The 21,947-nt window shown below is 34.5% G+C and overlaps 2 protein-coding genes and 2 long non-coding RNA genes across 4 annotated transcripts; 3 read left to right on the top strand and 1 right to left on the bottom strand.

Moving 5' to 3' along the window:
- The first annotated feature begins 1,617 nt into the window (after positions 1 to 1,617).
- On the top strand, positions 1,618 to 12,740 carry LOC126744961 (methylsterol monooxygenase 1-like). Its single transcript, XM_050452589.1, has 6 exons — positions 1,618 to 1,892; positions 3,710 to 3,891; positions 11,465 to 11,713; positions 11,773 to 11,956; positions 12,054 to 12,226; positions 12,288 to 12,740. Exons 1-6 carry the CDS (start codon positions 1,697 to 1,699, stop codon positions 12,489 to 12,491), a joined length of 1,188 nt encoding a protein of 395 aa, XP_050308546.1. The 5' UTR covers positions 1,618 to 1,696; the 3' UTR covers positions 12,492 to 12,740.
- LOC126744977 (uncharacterized) lies at positions 3,899 to 9,175 on the top strand. The gene is made up of 2 exons (XR_007663385.1): positions 3,899 to 4,678; positions 7,831 to 9,175. It is a non-coding gene; the product is annotated as an uncharacterized LOC126744977 (long non-coding RNA).
- Positions 4,685 to 21,777, bottom strand: LOC126744975 (uncharacterized). The gene is made up of 2 exons (XR_007663383.1): positions 21,688 to 21,777; positions 4,685 to 7,759 (listed from the first exon to the last, which is right to left on the bottom strand). It is a non-coding gene; the product is annotated as an uncharacterized LOC126744975 (long non-coding RNA).
- Positions 16,751 to 18,265, top strand: LOC126744969 (clotting factor C-like). The gene is made up of 5 exons (XM_050452599.1): positions 16,751 to 16,886; positions 17,117 to 17,296; positions 17,442 to 17,722; positions 17,779 to 17,935; positions 17,988 to 18,265. Exons 1-5 carry the CDS (start codon positions 16,832 to 16,834, stop codon positions 18,191 to 18,193), a joined length of 879 nt encoding a protein of 292 aa, XP_050308556.1. The 5' UTR covers positions 16,751 to 16,831; the 3' UTR covers positions 18,194 to 18,265.
- Positions 21,778 to 21,947: the final 170 nt, after the last annotated feature.

Here is a 21,947-nt window from a genome sequence, read left to right as displayed (position 1 = left end):
TTATATTCAGTTAGTGTTTTAAAAAAAAGGAATGTGTTTTTTCATTGTATGCCTTAGGTTGTCACCAAAACCATTTCCTTTATGGTTCCTAATTAGTTAATAAATTCCAATGTTCCACCTTATAATGGGTCTACCAATAGAAGTTTAGTGGGCCATGTACGCAAAATGGTATGTGTCAAAACGCGGATCAAGCGTCAGTTTTGTTAAGTATACTTTGACATTTCATCATGAATCGTTTAAGTCAAGAGCAACGTATAGCTATCGTGAAAAGGTATTAGGAAAATGCGCAATTGGTTAGAGCCTGTTATCGTGCTCTTAGAGAAGATTTTGGCCATCGTGGACGGCCTTCTGAGCTTGCAATAAGGCGCACAATTAATAAGTTTCAACGGGAGTACACTCTTCTGGATAATAAGCCACCAACGCGACAAAAAAGTGCAAGGACCGCTGCAAGAGAAAGTGTTGACGCGAATAACAATGTGTCTGTTTTGCGCCGTTCTCAGCAATTAGGCATTTCACCAATGTCTCTGTGGCGCATTTTGAAGAAAGACTTAGGCCTACATCCATTTAAGATGGTTCTAACTCAAGAATTGAAGCCTGCTGACCATGGTTTGCGAAGAACGTTTACCGACTGGGCCCTGTTGCAGTTGGAACAAAATGCCGATTTTGGGAAACAAATCATCTTTTCAGATGAAGCCCATTTTTGTCTTAGTGGCGTTGTCAATACGCAAAATTGCCGCTTCTAGTGTCAGAACAATCCCCAGAAATTAGTACAGGTGCCATTACATCCGTTAAAAGTGACTGTGTGGTGTGGTTTGCATGTCGGTGGAATTATCGGTCCATACTTTTTTGAGGATGCAGGGGGGTGTACTGTGACAGTCAACGGAGAGCGCTACCGCGACATAATAACAAACTTTCTTTGGCCTGCAATTGATGCTGGAGACTTCGAACAGAATTGGTTTCAATAGGACGGAGCAACATCACACACCGCCCGAGCCACAATTAATTTATAAAGAGAGCGTTTTGAATAATTTCGCGACATGGCAATATCAACTGGCCACCAAGGTCCTATGATCTTACTCCCCTGGACTTTTTTCTTTGGGGATATGTGAAGTCGAAGGTGTATTCTAACAATCCTCAAACCATCAATGAGTTGAAAGTTAACATAACTAGGTTTATTCGCGAAATTTAGCCCAATTTGTTAGAAAAAGTGATTGAAAATTGGGTTCATCGTCTAAAGGTCTGCCGCCGTAGCCGAGGTGGACATCTTAATGATATTTTGTTTAAAACATAATGTTACATAATAAACTACAACATGAAACATCAATCATAGAAATTAACCAATTCGTTTTTATTTTTTAGCTATTTAAACTTATATCATTCTTATTGGTAGACCCTATACTTAATTAAATCTAAAATTCGCGACTCACTTGAAAAAAAGAATCGAAAACTGATTACAAAATAACAATGGACATCGCTAGAGATTAATTTATCGTAATTCGTCGGTCGGGATATAATAATAATAATAATAATACCAATAATAAAATAAATATAGGCACTTAAAAGAACTTTGATATGCAAAATCGTTATCGCCAGTTTGTTTAATAGAGATTTATGTATTCACGTATAAGACAGTCTCGCGCGAGCCAGGTTCCTCAAATGGTCGTCGGTATATATAAATTTATAAATAGTTGCAGCGATGAAAAAAAACAAGACTAATAATGGCAAAACTGAAAAGTTACAAGGTCAAAATGGAAAAACCTTCGATCCGATGGCATTGACTTGGTCCGAGAGGTACGACGAGCAGATTTCGAAAGTTTGGAAACTTTTACCGGAAAGTGTCGCTAAAATTATTGCGTCTGTTGCTGTGTTTATTTTAGGCGTGTCGATCAATGGTAAGACAGATTTTAGTACATTCCCCAAAACACTTGGACTTGTTTGCTAATATTCGTCAGAATTCTCAGTCAACATGTAAAACATTCTTTTTGCCTTCATGTTTTCTGGTGGATCATTATGGGAAAGCCCCTGAATTTACTCCGCTAGTAACCCAAGTTGATTCAAGGAAGTTAATCTCACATTCCTTGAATTTATTTAATAAAAAAACAGGAGGGATAAGAATGTTTTAGTTTTGAATTTTTTAAGATTAGTCACATAGTGGTAGTAAGATATCACACTTTCATATACAAGACTCACACATCAATTTATTAATCGAAGATCAATTTAAGGATGAATATTGTATTATTATACCTTTCATCGCTATTGCATTCGGTTTGAAGACTGACCATGAAAACACCGATTTGTCACAAAATACAAATTAATTTTGTCCTGAAAACGACGAAGGACAGACATTTGTCCAAGAGGCAATACAATAAACAAAAAAATTACTGACGTAAACATAACCTTACTCATATTTTTTTCCACAGAAATAAACACAAACTGATCAAAAATTAATTTAAAAAAATATCCGTGCAACCTCACCTTTATATACTTCACTGTATTTTTTGCAAATCTATTCGCTCTTTTGATAATTCTTTGATAAGTCTTAATTGTCTCATATACACTAATATTAAATTAATTAAAACTAATACTAAGAAATATTCTTCTCAAGTGAAAAAAAGACAAAATAAATGTTTAAATAAATACGTATTGTAGTGTAAACACAGCAGTATCAGCATTATTAAAATTTGTGAAGAGAACTGATCAGAAAAAATTCTATAGCGATGGGAACTGAAGGAAATTTAAAAAATCTTTTATTACTATATTTCTTAGAACCATTTAAAATATACATACTCTTACATCAATGAAATTTTCAGAAAATCTTAATCAATTTTTAATTATTGAAAAGAAAATGAAAAACCAGACATTTTGTAACGTGTATTTGTAATAATCAAGTTAAAAATGAAATACTTGAAAAGTGAAACTTCTTCATTGAAATCAACTGAATTTGATTTTATTAAAGACTAAAGATTGACAATACAAAAACATAATAGTAATCAATAAATCAGTCAATGTCAACAACTGTCGGTCAACTCTCTGTCAATTTTGCCAAGCAAGATGGCCGACATACGATTCCAATTTGTAAACTTTAACCGCCAATGCGCGCGCAAATGGTTTGTTGACTTAATAATTACTGATAAGTTCATTTACTTTTGTGGTTTAATTCAAATTCAAATTGTTTAAGAAACTACAAAATGTATTAGAAATATATAGGTATATTTATAATGTACCACTTCCTTCCATTATTTTAAAATAATCTTCAGCAGGCAGCTTTATTTTAAATGTTTGTGCTGGATCTTCAGCATCAACAACACTGAATATCCATTTTCCATTTTTTCTTTTTATCAAAATCTACCTTTAACGAAGGAAGAGCTTTTCAATAATTTTTTTGTCAAGCAAAACTTGTTACCATAGAAAAACTGTTCTGTTAAAAGTCAACAAAAAACAAATAGCACACCAGAAAAGGATAAATATATTACCACAATTCATAACCGACCAGCCATGATGGTAACTGGTTTTGTTACCAAATAATAATTTACACCATTGCCAGTTCTCCTTACCAAAACGCGGTTACTCATTACGTTAAAACTCGCCTAATGGTAACAATCAGGTCAGGTTCTACAATCGCCTTTTCTGACTTTGATTGACTTGTCACCTGATAAGGACATCACCCTGCAGAACCTAATATTACTGATAATTTTTTCTTCATCATCAGGAGACTGGATCCTAGTTTGGGTGCACCTGATAAAACAGTTCGGACATAGAAGTGTTAACGCTACTGTTGATAGTCGGTGGTTTACGTTGGAATCTCTTAGGCTGAATAACTTTCTTAGCTTCTGGTGGCCCTCGCTTGTTGTATCTTATGGACTGTATGTTGGAATTGGCGGATTTATACATGTAAGTATTAAGAAAATCGGCGGTAAAATAACATCTGGAGGAAATATCACCTAAATTTGAATTACGCGCCATTTTTTTTGACAGGTCACTTACAGGACAAGAAGTTAGCTTAGTTAACCTCAAAAATAATTTTTTTTTTGTAAGTTTTTGTTTTTTTTTTTGCATTAGCACACTTTATAAGTATTTGTAGTAGCATTCTTTGTTTATTATAATATGGGTGTAAAGGACGGCATACTCGATACTGTTTACCGGAAGGCTAAACCTGTACCCCCGGCTAAAGCATACACATTACTTTTTATCCAACGGGTTTGTTCAGTTTTTTAAAAACGTTCTTAGCGGGAACTAGACATGATTTCGGACAACGATCTTACGTTAATAGGTTTGCTACCTAATAATAATAGCTTTGTTACCTAAAGAACATACAAAGAAAAAACACAAGCGTTCTAAATGGGCAAAACAGTGGTTAATAAATCGACACGTTACTTCCCACACTTATCTCATAAATAAATTACGACTGGAACCTGATGATTACAGAAACTATCTTCGTATGGATGAAAATTCCTATACGGAATTGCTAGAACTTGTAACCCCATTAATTCAAAAGGAAGATAGTTTGATGAGGTTAGCATCCTCATGAGCGATTAAGTACTACTTTGAGGTACTTAGCGACAGGGAGAAACTACGAAGACTTAAAATTCACAGCCCGTATCTCTGCTTAATGTCTGGGGAGAATGATTCCCGAAACGTGCCAGGCAATAATTGAGGTTCTTAAATATAGATTATTAAGGTAAGCTACGTTGTTATAATTTTTATTTTACATAATAAGTAGGGGAGACCGGGTCACAGTGGCCACCTTTTACTTATTGTTGGCGTATTTTTCAACCCATTTAATGTATTTGATTTTTTCTTTAAGGGAAATAAAGAACATAGTCTATACTAATAACGCAAAATATATTAAAAAAAAAACACTTATTCTTAAAAAAAAAATAAACATTTTAATCCGCCTTGATTTTTGGCCACTGTACCCCGCACCAGGGGTAGAGTGGCCATGACATTGGGGCACACTGGTCACTAACAAAAAAATACAGGTTTAAACTTATATTTAGGAAAGATTACGTTATATTGTATCCACTAAAGTCGACACCGAACTTTCGTTGTTGTACGTAATCTGGAAGTACCACCATAATCTAAAGGGGCTGGTAAAATCGAAACAATATCAAAAACTGGGACTGATGCCTCATCTTTCACTTGAGGAAAAACAAACTTATTGCCTTTCTTCCTTAAGAAATTAACTTTATATTCGTCGCGTTCAATACCTTCGACATGACCCACATAGAACCTTATTGTCTTTTTAGTTGCAAACCGAACCAATACATAGCACTTAACACGAATATTGTCCAAATTTTCATCCAGTTCAACAATGTCTTCATCTGATTCAAAAATCTCTTCGTCAAAAGTATGGCTCTCTGCTAAGTCTGATATTTCACCCTCACTTTCGCTGCTGGATGGCATTAGTTTCATTATATTTTTCTTACCTTTTACAGTGTTATCTTGCTTATTCTGTTTTTGTTTCAAACTCTCCTTTCGACATTTTTCCATATATTCCTGTTCTATTCTGTTCTGGATATGGTCGTAAATTTTCAGGAGATATTAAAGGTAATCTAGACTCATTTTGATTCACTTTTTTCAAAGGAATTGAATTACAAGAGCTGGTGGTCGGGATCACCTGATTTAACGGGGTGTTTGGTCTCACTGTCTTCTCAGGTTCTATATGTAGAAGTTTGGTCCTTTGGTTTTTCTGGCTTATCTGTGACTTCTGCTGCTACATACTCAGCATCTCCATATAGAAACTTGTTAAGGGGAAATATTCCTGTACTAGCAAAACGAGATATGCAATTTTTGTGTGAAAAGGCAAGATGATAAGCAACGCCAAAAAGTTCGGCTATTTCGTATATAGTGATAGGCTTTCCGGGATTATTAGCCAGACTTTACTCTTGGAAACACTAATAGTGGTGGAACACAATTTCCAACAGCATTAATTGCTCCACACATAGTAACTAGAATGCCCCGTTCCGCAGAAGTCACTTGACCCTTCTCTGCAATAACTTTAGTTGATCCTTGCACAGTCGTCAATGCAGTTTCGTCGACATTATAAATTTTACTGGCATCAAAAGTAGGATACTTTTCATACAGTTTTAACAAAGTGTCGTACCATTTATGAACTATGACTTTATTGAATGCTACAGATCTTGACATAGATGTCGCTTCAGGGGTTCGTAATGAAATAATGGGATTCCGTTACATAAAAGCACTAAACCAGTCTGGGCCGGCAGATTCATTTGTATGCTAACTTTGCGGAATTTGTTTATTATTTGCAACTGCAAGATCATAAGCTAGCTTTCTAGCGGTTTTTGGTTGTAAGCCATGTTGAAGTTTTCCGCACTGAATTAAATATTAGCATAAAACTGCCTCTTCTTCATGTGTAAAAATTTTTCGGCATTCGTAATTAGGGCGCATTTTTGGAAATATCGGCTCTTCCCAGTTAATATTTTCGTCACGGCATTGTAAAATATATCGTCGCAACGTGGTACGAGGTATGGCAAATCGCAGTGAAGCCGCTTTTGTAGATAGACCTCCATTTAAAACTGCAGTAACAGTTGCTTTCATATCATTTTCGTCAACTAAGCCAATATTTGTCTTACGTTTTCTATTACGTGGCATTTTATATGGGTTTTGTAACCTGAAACAATTAGGTACACTATATATTATTTATTTCTTAGCTTGTTTTCCAAAAAACCACTAATATAATAAATTAGAGTAAATAGAGATTGTTGAAATAGAAGTGTTGTGTGTGTATAATAATACCGTGTGCAGTGTTAATACCATATTAGCTAGAAAGAAAGCAAAATACAACAAATGCAAAATTGTTTGCTTAATTATATTGATAATAAATTACTTTATTATTGATATTAAGATGTCGGAGAATTCTACAAAAATTAAAATATTAATGGGGGTACAGTGGTCACTCGAATTATCATAAATTAGTAGTGACCACTGTGCCCCATTTTCAACCTGGCCACTGTGTCCCAAACTAACCTAAAATACATGTTCTACCAAAAAATATTGCTAGTCAAACCTAAGATTTTTCGCTTCTCCACCCGATATACTTTAATGTACCCGTCTTAAAATTAACTAGGTTTCTTTACGAAAAAATAATATGACAAGAAATGATGCAAAAAATAAAACGTACCTTAACTTTTCACGTGCACTCTTCAAAACAAAAACTCACACTAACACAAAAATCGTAAATAGGACGGACATCAAAGGAAGAAAGATTATTGGAATGGTAGTTTGCACGCTACATCCTAGGTGACATAACATACAAGCCAAAGGAACAAAAGTTATTTAAGAGTGACCACTGTGACCCGGTCTCCCCTACATAATTTACAAAAAAAACTTAGGGTACAAAACTATTGTAATAACCACGTGTTGTGAGAAGTTGATTGTCATAATCTGTTGTCATTGTATTAAACTGTTGTGGATATGGCTGTAGGTATTGAACTGAAGTAGGTACTACTTGTTTGCGAGTCAGTTACAATTCTTGAGTGTGCTGTTAGTTGCCCGCACTTTGCATTGAATAAGGCGTCATTTATTATTTTTTGGCAATATGTTGCCATCATTGGCGGCATTGCGTCCAACTCTTGGCTATTGGTCTGGTTCAAAATTGGTTTTTGTTTTTTGCTAGATCTTATGGATGTACGTTTTCGAGTAGATGAAAGTCATATTGGCCTCCTTCATCCTGTGACACGTTTTCGTCTCTTGCCAATTCATTTGCTGCTGGTGATTCTGCATTTTCTTGTGCTTCTTCCTAAAAAAATATATTACTTAAGTATTAACGTTTTCCTATAGTAAAATGACACTTTATTTTTTTTATTACAGTTTCCAAATTTAGAATCAGAATGGGAGCAGATTGGACTCGACTTTGAAAACAAATGGCAGTTTCCAAATTGCCTCGGTGCCGTTGACGGCAAACATTATAAGAATAAGACCACCTCCAGGCAGCGGAGCATACTACTACAACTATAAACAGTTTCGGTGTTGTATTAATGACAATTGCAAATAGTAATTATGAATTAATATTGTTTGATGTCGGTACAAACGGACGAGTATCTGACGGAGAGGTGATAAATAACACATCTTTTTACAAGGCATTAGTAAAGGGTGCTTTGCAATTAATCAACGTATTCATTTACCTTATGTATTCATAGCAGATGAAGCTTTTGCGCTTAGAAAAGGTTTTTTAAAGTCTACTATAAAGAAAAAGAACTGAATACTGACCCGTTCATACTTTAACAAACGTTTAAGTAGAGCTAGACGAATTATTGAGAATGTGTTTGGAATTCTTGCAAATCGATTTCGTATACATATATCATACCGAAATAGGAACATCTGTCCGTCTGTGAAAATATAGAAACTGTGGTAATGGCTACATACGTATTGCATAATTATTTACGAAATAAGAATCCATTCCAGTACACGGACATATCTACGGATGAAGAAGCTATCTTGGCAGATCAACAGATACTATCATCGCTACAAAAAGACATGGAAGTAGACGTTGTCCTCAAGACGCAAAACAGAATATTTTAAAAAGAATTAGTTGCGAAAAATTGAATTTATTTTGTCATTTTAAAATAAACTGCTCGCCATAATAGGAGGGACACCGGCATTTTTTTGATGATCTTCAATAGAGTGCAATACATAATAGAAAAGTATTGGAAAGCACTTTTTAAAAATGCAAGAATAAAATATGGCATCCGTAAGAAAAAACAAAGTTGATGATGGTCGCCAAAAAACGAAACGTCGTAATAAAAAACTAAAAACACCACCATGTAGCACGGAAAAAGTGGCAATGCAAAAGTGCAAATTATCTTTAAAGCTCAGTAAAAATTAAAATTGATTTTTCTAAATGTCTGTTTTCAGAACTGCTAGGAATTTTCTATTTTTTTAATGGCATATTATTAGGCGCAAAAATGCGCAACTTTGCCCTAATTTAACCATCTTCATATCTTCTATAGCAACCGAGATCTCAATGCTGAGAGTCGAATTTGAAACACCCTGTATATGTAGGTGGTTGAAAATCATCAAAAAAATGCAGTTGTCCCTTTTATTATGGCGAGCAGTTTAATAAAAAAATATCATGTAAAAAGTTTGTTTTCTGAAATTGAATCCAATGTTCAAGACCAATAAAAAATCAAATTTCTAAAATAAAAAATTACCTCACTATCATCGCTGTTATTCATTTCCATATCGCGTCCATAAAGAAAGTCTAAAAGATGAAAGTACCATAATGATGTTTCATAAACCTCTCCACTGGAACCACTTCTTTAGCTGTCTTTAATTTTTTTTTAATATTTACGGTACGAACTGTGCATATTATTTATTTTCTTTACCACCACATCTTTTGTTGCTGCTGGATCTACTGCTTTTAATTTTTCTACCATTTTATTGTAAGCAGCTAACTTCAAAGGTTTTTTCAAATATTGCTTGCTTTTTATATCGTATAAACACGGCAATGATCTATAAAGTTCAATGAATTCGGTAATAAATTCGTGAGACCGCGTTCTCATATCGGCCATTTTTATGAGCACAAGAAATTTAATAAGAAACTTAAATGATAGAGTAACAAGTAAACTAAATATCGAAAAAGTTCTGCTAACTCTCGGCCTGTACTCACAACTAATTCATACACGTTCCGGCTTGTCAACAAAAAGCAAAACCGGAAGGTAAATTTTCAGCAAGCCGAGAGTTCAGATTTCGCTTTCCAGCTAATATCGCCACTAACAGTACGACTTGCCTTAAAAGACCTTTGAAGGAGGCCTCTGCTAATATTGCCGATAAGAGAAACTAGAGTGAAAAGGTGATAAAGGTCCATGGAGTCCAAAGACAAATCGATGAATTTCAGTACATTCATTGATTGACTTACAAAAACCTGAAAAGAAGACTATATTTAATCAAAATGACATATATACAAAGACAAACAAGGAAATTATGTAAGTGGTCAGTATCCGAACTTTTTTAAGAACTAGACTTGCTTTATGATACTAAAAACTTTGAACAGTAAGTATAATACCCTCATCCAAATTTCTCTCCACTCTCATGATGTTTATTTCACTTTTATTTAAGTATTTAGAATAAAACAATGAAAAAATTTTGTTTTTGTTTGACGTAAACTCAGCTAATGACGACAATTGATGTGGAGTGATTGATTGTTATCATTGAATATATGCGTCATAAAAAGATACTTTTATTGACAAAAGGGTGATGTTTGTGCTCTTAAAATGATTTGTGTTTTTACATCCACAAGTCGTCAAATTGCTACTTGGATATAGGAAGAGATTCTTTAAGTATTAAGTATTGATTATGTAGTTTTCTATGCTATCTCAATGATGTGGAAAAATATTTTGCTTCATTCATATATTTATCTATTATTATTGTTTTTTGATTAACATAAAAAACCAAATTGATGTCAGCAGATCTGCCCTTTATTGGCTACATGCAGTGTGGTAGTTGGTAATCCGATATCATTTTTATTCCCACATTTTAAAATCGAACAACCTGAACTAAGACAATTTGAGACAATTAAACTTATTAGAGACTGTATACAAGCTGTAAACCAGAAGTAGATGTTGAGTTGGTCCAAAATCTAACCCAAATGAACTTCTTTATCTGAATACAGTAAAACAAAAAAGGCAGCAGGTTAGCTAATAAAACATGGAATATTCTCTGTTAAAACTAAAACGCAGCCTAGAATATGAATGTATCCTGTTATTTGCTAACGATATGAAACTTATAACCAACAGTTAAATTTAAAAATATTGAGTGAGTAAGCAATTATAGCTAATGTACAATAATACCTCCCAAATTTCCCACTTCTGAAAATTTATACGTGAAAAATATCACATACTTTATACAGATTAGCAGCACTTAAATTTAAATGATAAATTTATTATGAAGTTTATTTTTATATGATTACAATTGTTACATACAAAAAATTATTCATATTGCGATTTAATTACCATACTTAAATTGCAGTAGGTATTTACTATAATCAGCACTATTTGATAAATGATTGGACCTTGTCATTAGATAAGTGGACTCTTAATTGATTGATAAAAATGTTTAAGTTGCTATAAAACTTAAAACAATTCGTTTATCACCGAAACTATTTTCTATGGTTTCTTTACCATTAAGGAATGTTGATGTAATGTCATAAATATTCAAGCTGATAGAGAATATCTCATAAGTCATGTAATTTGATATAATTTAAAAATGGCATTTTAAGAGTTGACTATTTAAGGCTATATTTTATATTGAAATCATTTTGTACTAATAAATGTAATAGATGCTCGTAAAGGCATTTGACTATACTTTGTACTCAGTGAAAGAATCTTGCTTTAAAAACTTGTAGTGCAAAATCTATGTCAGAATAAAATTGGCATTAAAAAAACTGTTTTGTTTGACGAATAGTGATTTTCCTTCATCCCTTAGTAAATTGAAAATTTCGTTTCAGTGGTACTATTACATCAGACAACGGGACAGACCCGAAGAATGGAAGTGTCAGCCGCAAAAGTGGCTCTCACCAGAACTGGAAAAACACGAAATCTTATTGGGATCCTTCACGTTATTCCTTAATGCGACCGTTAGCTCCCTGTTATCATGCTACATTTATAACGGTGGTTATTGCACGGTATATTATGACATAAGTGAATACGGTTGGTTATATTTCATTTTGCAGTTTCCGTTAATTTTCATTTATCAAGTAAGTATGAAACGGCAGTTAAATCTATATTTGTCACAATCAATTTCGTCGCTTTTTAGGACTATTTAACGTATTGGTTGCACCGCATTTATCATTTGCCCTTCCTGTACAAGAACTTCCATAAGTTACATCACAAGTACAAGCAGCCCACCGCTTTCTCTGTAACGGCAATACATCCGGTGGAGTCGTTACATATCCAGATCACTTTGGCCACCCCATTATTCTTTGCTCCTATACATTGGTGTAAGTATTATAAAACATATGTAACAAATGAATTCAAGTTTGCAAGTTTTCTCCCTCTTTTTTTCTTTTTGATTCATTAAGTTTTCTAATGTTTCAGTTCCATTTTACGCTTCCGCGTTCTACGCTTACTATCACGGAATAATCGACCATTCGGGAGTAAACTTTAAGTCGTTCTGGTGGCAACCTTGGCAACCGGATGCCATTTTCCACGACAACCACCATCAGTATTTCCACGTGAACTTTGCTTTTAACATATCGTTCTGGGATAAAGTGAGTAAATTTGATTAAAAGTCTTAAAAGGTTCCATTATAAATGCGGCATTTACTGTTAGCTCCATGGCACTTATAGAAGAAAGGACAGGGTCTACAATGAAGACATTTTCTACGGAACGGGTAAGACTGTCGATAGTGTAACTAGCGAGGAACTCGCGGCAGATTTGGAAGAACGAGAACTCGAGAATCCGTTGGCGTATAGAGCGGAGATGCCCTTTAAATTATCCGATAAAGAAGTGAAAAGTCTGAGGAAAAGTAAATAAAAAAAAAAAAACGATCGGTCGATAGGAGAAGAGATGCTGCAAAAGTTGTGATTGTATTCATCAGTATTTGTTTATTGAAACAATATAGTAATGTTTATAACAAATTATTATCGGAGGAAACAAAATGATATCAGACTTATTATGGCATCTCTTTTTGTTTTACGGTTACTGATATTAAATATATACTTATATTGATTTTCTATGTGAAATATTTGTGATAGCTCTCATGAAATACATATTATAAGAAAATCGTTGTTTTATTTGGGAATTGTAATCATTTTTATGGTTGGGGCTTAACCTCAACTCTCGATCTCAAGATTGTTTGCTCTGTCAGTATATTTTGATCTCTTAGTCGGTCTATTAAGCTGTCGCAGTCGGGTGGGATTGCTATAAGAACCGGTAGGAACTAAAAAGAGCATTGTGCTTTGAAATAGAGAGTAACAACTTTCTAACGATCAAAAGATGCTAATCTACATTGACGATTACCTGGTGTTACCAAAGGATTTGAAGTTTGGTAAGAGCAACATCATCCTACCCTTACCGAAAATTCTTCTTTGGATTGTAACAATGATAACCTGCAAGACCTCGGCTAAAGTCCGATATACTTGACGTTTCTACCCAGTGTTTATCCCAAAAAGGTCTTAAGTTAACTGTGCAGTAATTCCATAGTAAAAATTCAAGAAAAAATTAAAAAAATGTGCAGTTATTCGTAGAATAATTTTCATCCTTTTCATTTAACCTTAATTCTCAATCTTAATATTGTTTGGTCCATTAGTTTATATCTTGACCTCTTAGTCGATCTATTTAGTTGGCGCAGTCGGGTGGGATTGCTGAGAACCGTTACGAACTAGAAAGAGCATTGTGCTTTGACGCTGGGATTAGTAACATAGAGAATAAAACTTCCCAATGATAAAATGATACTAATCTACATTGATGATTACCTGGTGTCACCAAAGGATTTGAAGTTTGGTAAGAGCAACATCGTCCTACCCTTACAGAAAAGTCTTCTTTGGATTGTAACAATGAAACACCTTCACTGTGAAAAAGATAACCTGCAAGACCTCGGCTAAAGTCCGATATACTTGACGTTTCTACCCAGTGTTTATCCCAAAAAGGGCTTAAGTTAACTGTGTAGTAATTCCATAGTAAAAATTCAAGAAAAAATTAAAGAAATGTGCAGTCATTCGTAGAATAATTTTCATCCTTTTCATTTAACCTAAATTCTCAATCTTAATATTGTTCATATCTCGACCTCTTAATCGATCTATTTAGTTGGCGCAGTCGGGTGGGATTCCTGAGAACCGTTACGAACTAGAAAGAGCATTGTGCTTTGACGTTGGCATTAGTGAGATAGAGAGTAACTACTTTCTGACACCAAAGGATTTGAAGTTTGAAGCAACATCGTCCTACCCTTACAGAAAAGTTTTCTTTGGATTGTAACAATGAAACACCTTCACTGTGAAAAAGATAACCTGCAAGACCTTGTCTAAAGTCTCTAGACTTGACGTCTCAACCCAGTGTTTATGCTAAAAGATCTTAAATTAACTCTGAAGTAATTCCATAGTAAAGATTTTTTGCCAAATGAAGATCTTAGGAGTAGTTTAGGTACAGACCCAACCGGATTAGATTATTACCGAACCGACTCGATCAACCTGAGTCGACATTATTTTTATTATGATAAGGCAAGGCAAAATCAATTAACTGTGCTTTTAATAAGTGGGGCAAGGAAATAATGTTTAGGTTAAGTCTAGTTTTAATTTATGGTCTACCTCTGACAGGATATTTCTGGAACCGGGATGCTGTTTCTGGATTACCGATACCATCCATGGACAAAGCGGAGTCTCCTGATACAGTTATGGCCAACTTATACTTTTACTTATTTTTCATTTAAGTTTTTATTGAATGTAGCTTTTTTGCTAAATAAAGATAATATTATTATTATTAGTCGTATTGTTCAGTCGTTTAGAACCTCAGCAATTAATTAATTAATTTTGATAAGAGATGGGTACCAATGATGCCATATGCAACTTCTTTTAGGAGTTGTACGGATAGATAAATAGAGATAGAGCTTCTGCGGCAATGTTTTGCGATTTATTAAGAGCGTTTGATTGTGTCGGTCGTGAATTTCTGCTACAGAAACATCACATCTATCACACATATGGGTTCTGCAAGCTCTTAGTGTGGTGCATTGCAGTGGAGCGTCCCACATGGATCTGTTTTAGATAGATCCAAGAAAATCTTAGTATACAGGGAAAACTTATGTTGTTTGCTGATGACACATCTATTTGGTGGCACAGTTCTTCTAAGAAGCTTCTTTACTCTTCTATGTCTACCGAGTTGCAAAAAATTAAAACTAAGTTTGACTCAAATTTATTATCATTGAATTCAAATGAAACCATGGTTTCGTTTGAATGGATCTCGATTGGAGGTGTTCCAACTACACAGCATCAAGTGTCTTAGAAAAATTATAAGTGAGGATTGCTTCTGATTGATGGTATACTGTGCCTTCATTAATTCTCGTCTTAGATATGAAATTTGTTTTTGGAGACACGCTACCCACTTCCTTCAACAATTATTTTTCTCATAAGTTTAATAGTTTTTGAGAAATTTTCACATTTAGAAGTTGACACTAATATTTTTCGCCTAACAAGCAGGTTTTTTTAAATATATTTCTATTTTTGCAATTAAACTGGCAAATTATAAAATAAATTATAATTATAAAATAAAAGGCGCAAATACGAGCAGGGGTGACAGAAAGGACACATTTGCAACGAGAACTGGTAACCACGGTAACAGTTGGAAAAAGCAGAAAAAATACGACGCTAGAAAGCCGAATGTTAACCATTCGTATGAATTTTGAATATGGCGAGGCGGAATAGTCTGCCACCCAAGATGGTCGATTAACTCTTATTGGTAATTTTTGACGTACATCAAATATGACATTAATGACATTTTAACTGTCGTATTTGATAAGCGTGCAAACATCCAATCATTGCAGAACAACACCATTGACGATTACCTGGTGTCACCAAAGGATTTGAAGTTTGGTAAGGGCAACATCGTCCTACCCTTACAGAAAAGTCTTGTTTGGATTGTAGCAATGAAACACTTTCACTGTGAAAAAGATAACCTGGTCGGCTAAAGTCCGATATACTTGACGTTTCTACCCAGTGTTTATCCTAAAAGGTCATAAATTAACTGTGTAAAAATTCCATAGTAAAAATTCAAGAAATGTGCAGTTATTCGTAGAATAATTTCCATCCTTTCAATTTAATCTTAATAATTCGATCTATTTAGTTGGCGCAGTCGGGTGGGATTGCTGAGAACTAAAATTAACGAGATAGAGAGCAAAACTTCCTAACGATCTAAAAATTCCAACCTACAGTGACCATTACCTGATGTTACCAAAGGGTTTGAATTTTTAATTTGACTCGGGTATAAATATTACCTAAATATTCTCCTTATGGGTGTCATCTAATATAAATCAATTATTGAGTTTCTTATAGGAGCTTAAAATTCACGATGGAAACTTGCTGATAAACGCGAAATCCGCCTATCATTAACGTAAAACGCGATGGAGTAGTTAATGGTACAGTTAATGTATGTACGAGGATTAAAGAGGAAAATTACGTATAGAACGAACAGATGATCGGGTTTTACATTATCGAGGTCCATTGAGTAAATTGCGCTAAAAGCGTAGTTAAATTATTCGATGAAGGACGATAACTTATACAAAAAGTAGTGCATGAACGTAATTTCACCATTAAATACCAGCTCTTATCAGTTTTTAAAGATACAGGAGGAATTGAGTCGTGGATCCAATAAGACACCATAGAGAGCACTTTACTTTATAAAGCTGTGTTAAAGAGGGAAGAAATCCTTTAGTAAATTTTATAAAATCCTCAGGAAAAGACTTGCAGTAGTTTGAATTTTATTTATTAGAAACCTTTTAAATACTTAGTTGCGAAATATTATTAACAAATAAGGGATTGAATAAGGCTCGATCATGACCTGGGCTTATACATCGATAATATCTGAACTCGAAAACTGCATTGAATTTGATAAACAGAGATTTTCTAGCATGTGGTCTAACTAAAGAATATAGATAATACACGAAATTTGTCGTGACAGGAAAAATGGAGCTCATTAATTTTTGTGAATATTTTATTAATATATGTTGGCAAAATTATAAAATCACATTAATATGCTCTCTCATGAGCCATAATAAAATTTCTCATTAAGTATGGTAATATATGTATAAATCTACGATATTTAGCTTAAAAACCTACACATATTTCTAATAACTAACAGCACTAACTAGCTGACACTCACCTTTGAATATGAGAATTTTAGTTACTTTTTTGTGTTTTAGTGTTTTACATGCTAGCTATTCAGGTTAGTGTTACTAAAAGTTTTATAGTTGGTAAGCCACAAGTAAGGGTATGATTTGGTTATGAAAAATGCACTAAACGCAATGACTTAAGACTAACAGAAGCCCTTAATTTAACTCTATTTACTTCCGACTATTCATTACGATTTAAAAGTCGCGCCACTCGGCCTCCTAGCGGCGAGTGCCAACTTCCTACGCGTGTCCAAAGATGTCTCTCCACTTTTTTTAATTCTAGAGACTTTCCAAGAATGTGGATTAATAAAAGAATCCGTAATGTCTCCGTTAATTATGCACGCATCACCCACGACATCCGCTAATTGGCCTTGGTACACTGCCATTTATTTGCACACCAAAAAGGACACGTGGGAGTTCTCTTGCGGAGGCTCTATATTGTCGGAAAGGCTTGTTATTACAGGTAAATTAATTAAATTGAGGCAAATTCCCTTTGGTTCTCACACCATTCAAATGAGCTGCTTGACGAGGTCAGAGACACAGGAAATTGTTAATTCTTTAAGAGAAAAATTCATTTAGTGCCTCAAAAAAATGCACACTCTTTTTAGCTGCCCATTGTCTTTGGACCGTACCAGCTACTGAAATTAAAGTAACAGCTGGAAGTTCTTTCAGTGATTTTGATAGAGAGGAACCTGGCAAACAGATTGCCGATGTAAGCGAAGTGATAATACACGACCTCTACTTCGACGCATTGGGAAACTTCGGATCGGATATTGCCTTAATTAAATTAAAAACGCCATTTGTAGTTGGTGATTTTGTGCAGGTAATTTGCCTGGATCTGAATTTGAGAAACATTATGGATTTGGATAATTTTACTATGGAAGGAAAGGCAAGTTGTATAAGGCAATGAACTCACTGCACTTATATAACTCAATATTCTTTTAGGTCATAGGAATGGGCATAACCGAATCAGGCTCTACATCATTAAACTTACAAGAGGCACGAGTTGAGTTAGTAAGCACAAAGGGCTGCATAGACAATCAAATGAGTGAATTTAAAAAATACGTGACCGTTGCCACGTTCTGTGGCAAAGGAATAAACGGTTCGGTTTAACTGAAATAATATTCACACCGATTAATTTTAATTACTTTAAGGTTCGGTTATATGTAATGGCGACAGTGGTGGAGGATTCGCTATAAAAGACCCGGTCACTGGGAAATGGATGCTAGAAGGTGTGGTCAGCATTAGCCCAAAAGATCCTCGGAACATCACGTGCGATCCAAAATATTACACTATATTTACAAAAGTCGGATTGTTTGTAAGTTGGATTAAAAGATACGTTAACGATAGTAATGAATAAATATATCACTTAGTGTTTATTTTATTTGTACTTGCAAATTATTTATACAATAAATCATGTAATTGTAATTTTGTTAGGAGTTTGATTATTTGTCTTAAGCACCTACGTTCTCCAGTTTTTTTTTGGATTCACCTCATTGCCTTACTGCCTTGGTAATTTGGAAATTATATCGGCCAATATACAGGGTGTACCCATGTTTATAGAAACTTTTTCTCATATTTTTTTACAAGGAATCACCCATTGAAATATCTCCGTCTATTTTTCAAACACCCTGTATAGTAAAGCCTTGGATTTAAATATAAATATCAAAAACACTAACTTTATGTGGTGGGTACAAGTGATAAAAAGTAAAAAATATGTACGTGTACGTATTTTGATCTGCAGGTTAAGCTATCATTCGTAGACTGCTACATCTGGCTCTATCGAGCTGTAGAATGGACTCTCAAGATTCACAAATTAAAACACATGATAATTCAATAAACGTTTACCCTTGGTTTACAATAATAATAATAATAATAATAAGCTTTATTTCCAACAGGTTACATATACCCAGTTACAGGAGAATCAATTAAATATATAAATGTACAAGTACGAATGCATGAACTGTATTAGATTCATGCAACTAAACTATAAAAGAATTCCTCCCCCACCGACCATACGCAGGTGACTCAAAATAAGTGCCAAATTGTCATGGTGAATGTCACAAGAATCAGCAATAGTGTTTAAGTTTTGACACATAAAGTGAATAGGACTCTGGCACAGAATGTTGGACCTGGCTGTGTCCAAGTTAAAAGCTGGACACTGTCTAGATCCTGGGCGTGATATATGAAAGCAAATCCTTTGCAAAAGGGAGGGGCAGTCAATTTTATGGTTAAGTAAATTAAACAAGAATTTCACCGAATGCATTTCTCTCCTCTTCGCAAGTGACCGTTCAGTATATCTAAAGAGCAGCAGGTTATGGTCAAAACCCCTTGGAGGATAGACTCCATCATCCTTAAATGCCAAACATTTAAGGAATCGCCGTTGGACTGATTCTAATAGGTGAATGTGCTGGTTGTAAATGGGAGACCAAATGAGGGAGCTGTAGTCCAGCCTGGATCTAACAAATGCATAGTAGAGAGTTTTGGCAGTGGCAGTGTTCGAAAATAGTTTGCAATTTCTAATAATAAAGCCCAGCATGCGAGTAGCTTTAGAAACAGTATCTTCGATGTGAGGGATAAAAGAAAATTTTTGGTTAAAGGTGACTCCAAGATCCTTAAAACAGGTAGACCTTGCCAGAGACTCTCCATTAACTGAGTAATTAAAGACAACTGGACTTTTGATTCAAAGGTAGTTGGCCACATTACACTTGGAAACATTACGACAGGATGATCGCTGGGAAGTGAGTTCGTGTATACACTCCTGAAATAATCTCCAAAAGCGGACACAATACTGTCAGGCCTAATTGTATGATTGGTTAGAAAGCTTCATTGAGCCGGGGATTTGAGACTGATTACGTTTGCTTCGAATAAAAGACCAAAATTCACTCGGATCGGAGGTTATTTTGTTCTCAATACTATGGATGTACATTTTGTAGGCTTGTGCAGTTAGAGCTTTAATTGTCTTGCGCAGAGATCTAAAAATCTCTAGATGATGATTAGACTTGGAAATCTTAAAATCACGAAATGCTCTTTCCTTTTTATATATATTACGGAATATGTCCCCCGAAAACCAGGGAGGGAAACGTCTTTTACGTTTTACCTTGAAGGGTACCGCTCTAGCGAAAGTTCAGTATATTATAAAAAACATCACATGCAGAGTTGACGTCCTGCTGCACCATGACAGGCGACCAATCAGTATCTAGCAGCAGCTGATACAAAAGCGGAAAGTTAGCCTTTCTAAAATTAAATTCCTTTATTTCAGCTTTATTAAGGGGTAGGTTATTGAGAGAGATAAGGCCTGCATGGAATTCAAATGACAGAGAAGGATGGTAGGTATCCTCCGGGACAAGAGATGCACCGCTGTTAAGTACAGAGATATTAAAACTTGCAAAGATTAAATCCAAACAGCGAAGATTGTTATTTACCACGTTATTGAATTGCTTATAGTTTAGGAAATCAAAAAAATTACTTAGAAGTTGACGTTTACTATTGGGAGATACCGAGTGTTCAATATAAGTAGGGCATTAAAGTCTCCCAGGATAATCACATGTTCAGAATAGATTACATTAACCATGGAAAAGGCTTCGAGAAAGGAGAAAGCGTTCTAATTGCACGGAGTCGATGGAAAGAGGAACGTACAATACAAAAATATACAGTACAAAATGATTAAATTTGACTCTACATCCTACCAGGTCGATTTCCGGTATTTCTTGGCTGATCGCAGAGAGGTCGAGGGCTTCCGAGGAGAGGTGGTTCAGAATCCTCAGTAGAACACCAATACCCCTTGAAGCAGCAACAAGGTCAGTTCTTCTGTCAGAACGGTACATTACGTATGAGTTGGGAAGGATTTCATTATCAAGTATATCATTTTGGAGCCAAGTTTGTGTGATGGAGATAATATCATAGCCAGAAGTAGACGCAGCACTAAAGAAGGCCAGGTTTACATTTTAGGTTGAACTTAACTCAACTATAAATATCTACAATTTAACCCATGTTAAAAGTAATTCTACGCTCTTAATGTGTTTTAATTATAACTAAGGAAACCTAGACTTAGGTAAGAGGTGTAATGTATAAAAAAAATTCATGTAATTTTAATTGTGTCGTGGTCTTTGTTTTTTTTTTTGTTGTTTTAATTTTTGTACACGTAAAGAACATTTATTTTAATAGTGTTTTTTATGTACTTGAAATTACTTTGCTTCATCTCTGTGATTAGTTGAATCCATTTCAGAGTCCTGAGGATGACAATGTAAGTCGAAACGTCGACATTTAAGTAAACATCAAAAATATCTTCAAGTATTCATAGGTTTGTACCTATTTGGGCGAATTGGGCGAACATCAGCAGACAACTTGCGAATTACAGAAATCACAAGTGTTTTCTTTTACAATATAGAACCAACCAGGTATAATTTTTTACTTCCATTACATCTTAGTAGATCCTTTAATTGTTTGCAATATTTACTAGTAAAGGAGACTCCATTTAAAAACAAATGTTTCAATCTGCTTAGAGACTTAAAAAAAAAATCGCTTAATTTTGAGATTGCTTACACACACTGGAAAATTTCCCTACTAGAAAATGATTTATAAAAATTTATAAAACAAACTGTTAAAAATACTTTTTGTCTAATTGATAATAATGGCTCAGTATTTCCATAGACCTCCAGTACCAGACACTATTGCTCCAAATTTGAAAACCAATTTCTCTTCCTTCCTCTCAATTTACCAGAATACAATATTGTTGTTCCACATGGATCTATTTGCATGAATAATATAGATAGGAGTAACTTAGGAAAAAATGCTCAATTGCTTTGCTTTAAGTAAGACGTTTACTGAAATAAGAATAAATAGTGAGCTTACCCAGTTCTCATTTATCTTACTGGTCAGAAACAAGAAATTTACCCAATTAGGTTCAGTACGTCATTAGACCCATTCAGATCCAGACTTTAAATAATAATTTTCCATTTGAACAGTAAGCTAGCCTATTATTATCGACGCTCACGTATCGATTAATTCCCTAATAAAAACATCAATAATAATTTGTATAAGTCCATATTAAGGCTTAAAGGATTAAGGCGATAAAGTTTATTGATAAAAGGTGCAAAAAAAATAAATATACT

Source organism: Anthonomus grandis, chromosome 15, assembly GCF_022605725.1.
Source record: "Anthonomus grandis grandis chromosome 15, icAntGran1.3, whole genome shotgun sequence".
NCBI classification, from domain to species: domain Eukaryota; kingdom Metazoa; phylum Arthropoda; class Insecta; order Coleoptera; family Curculionidae; genus Anthonomus; species Anthonomus grandis.
The sequence above is the reverse complement of the archived record's forward strand: the minus strand, read 5'-3'. Positions and strand labels throughout refer to the sequence as shown.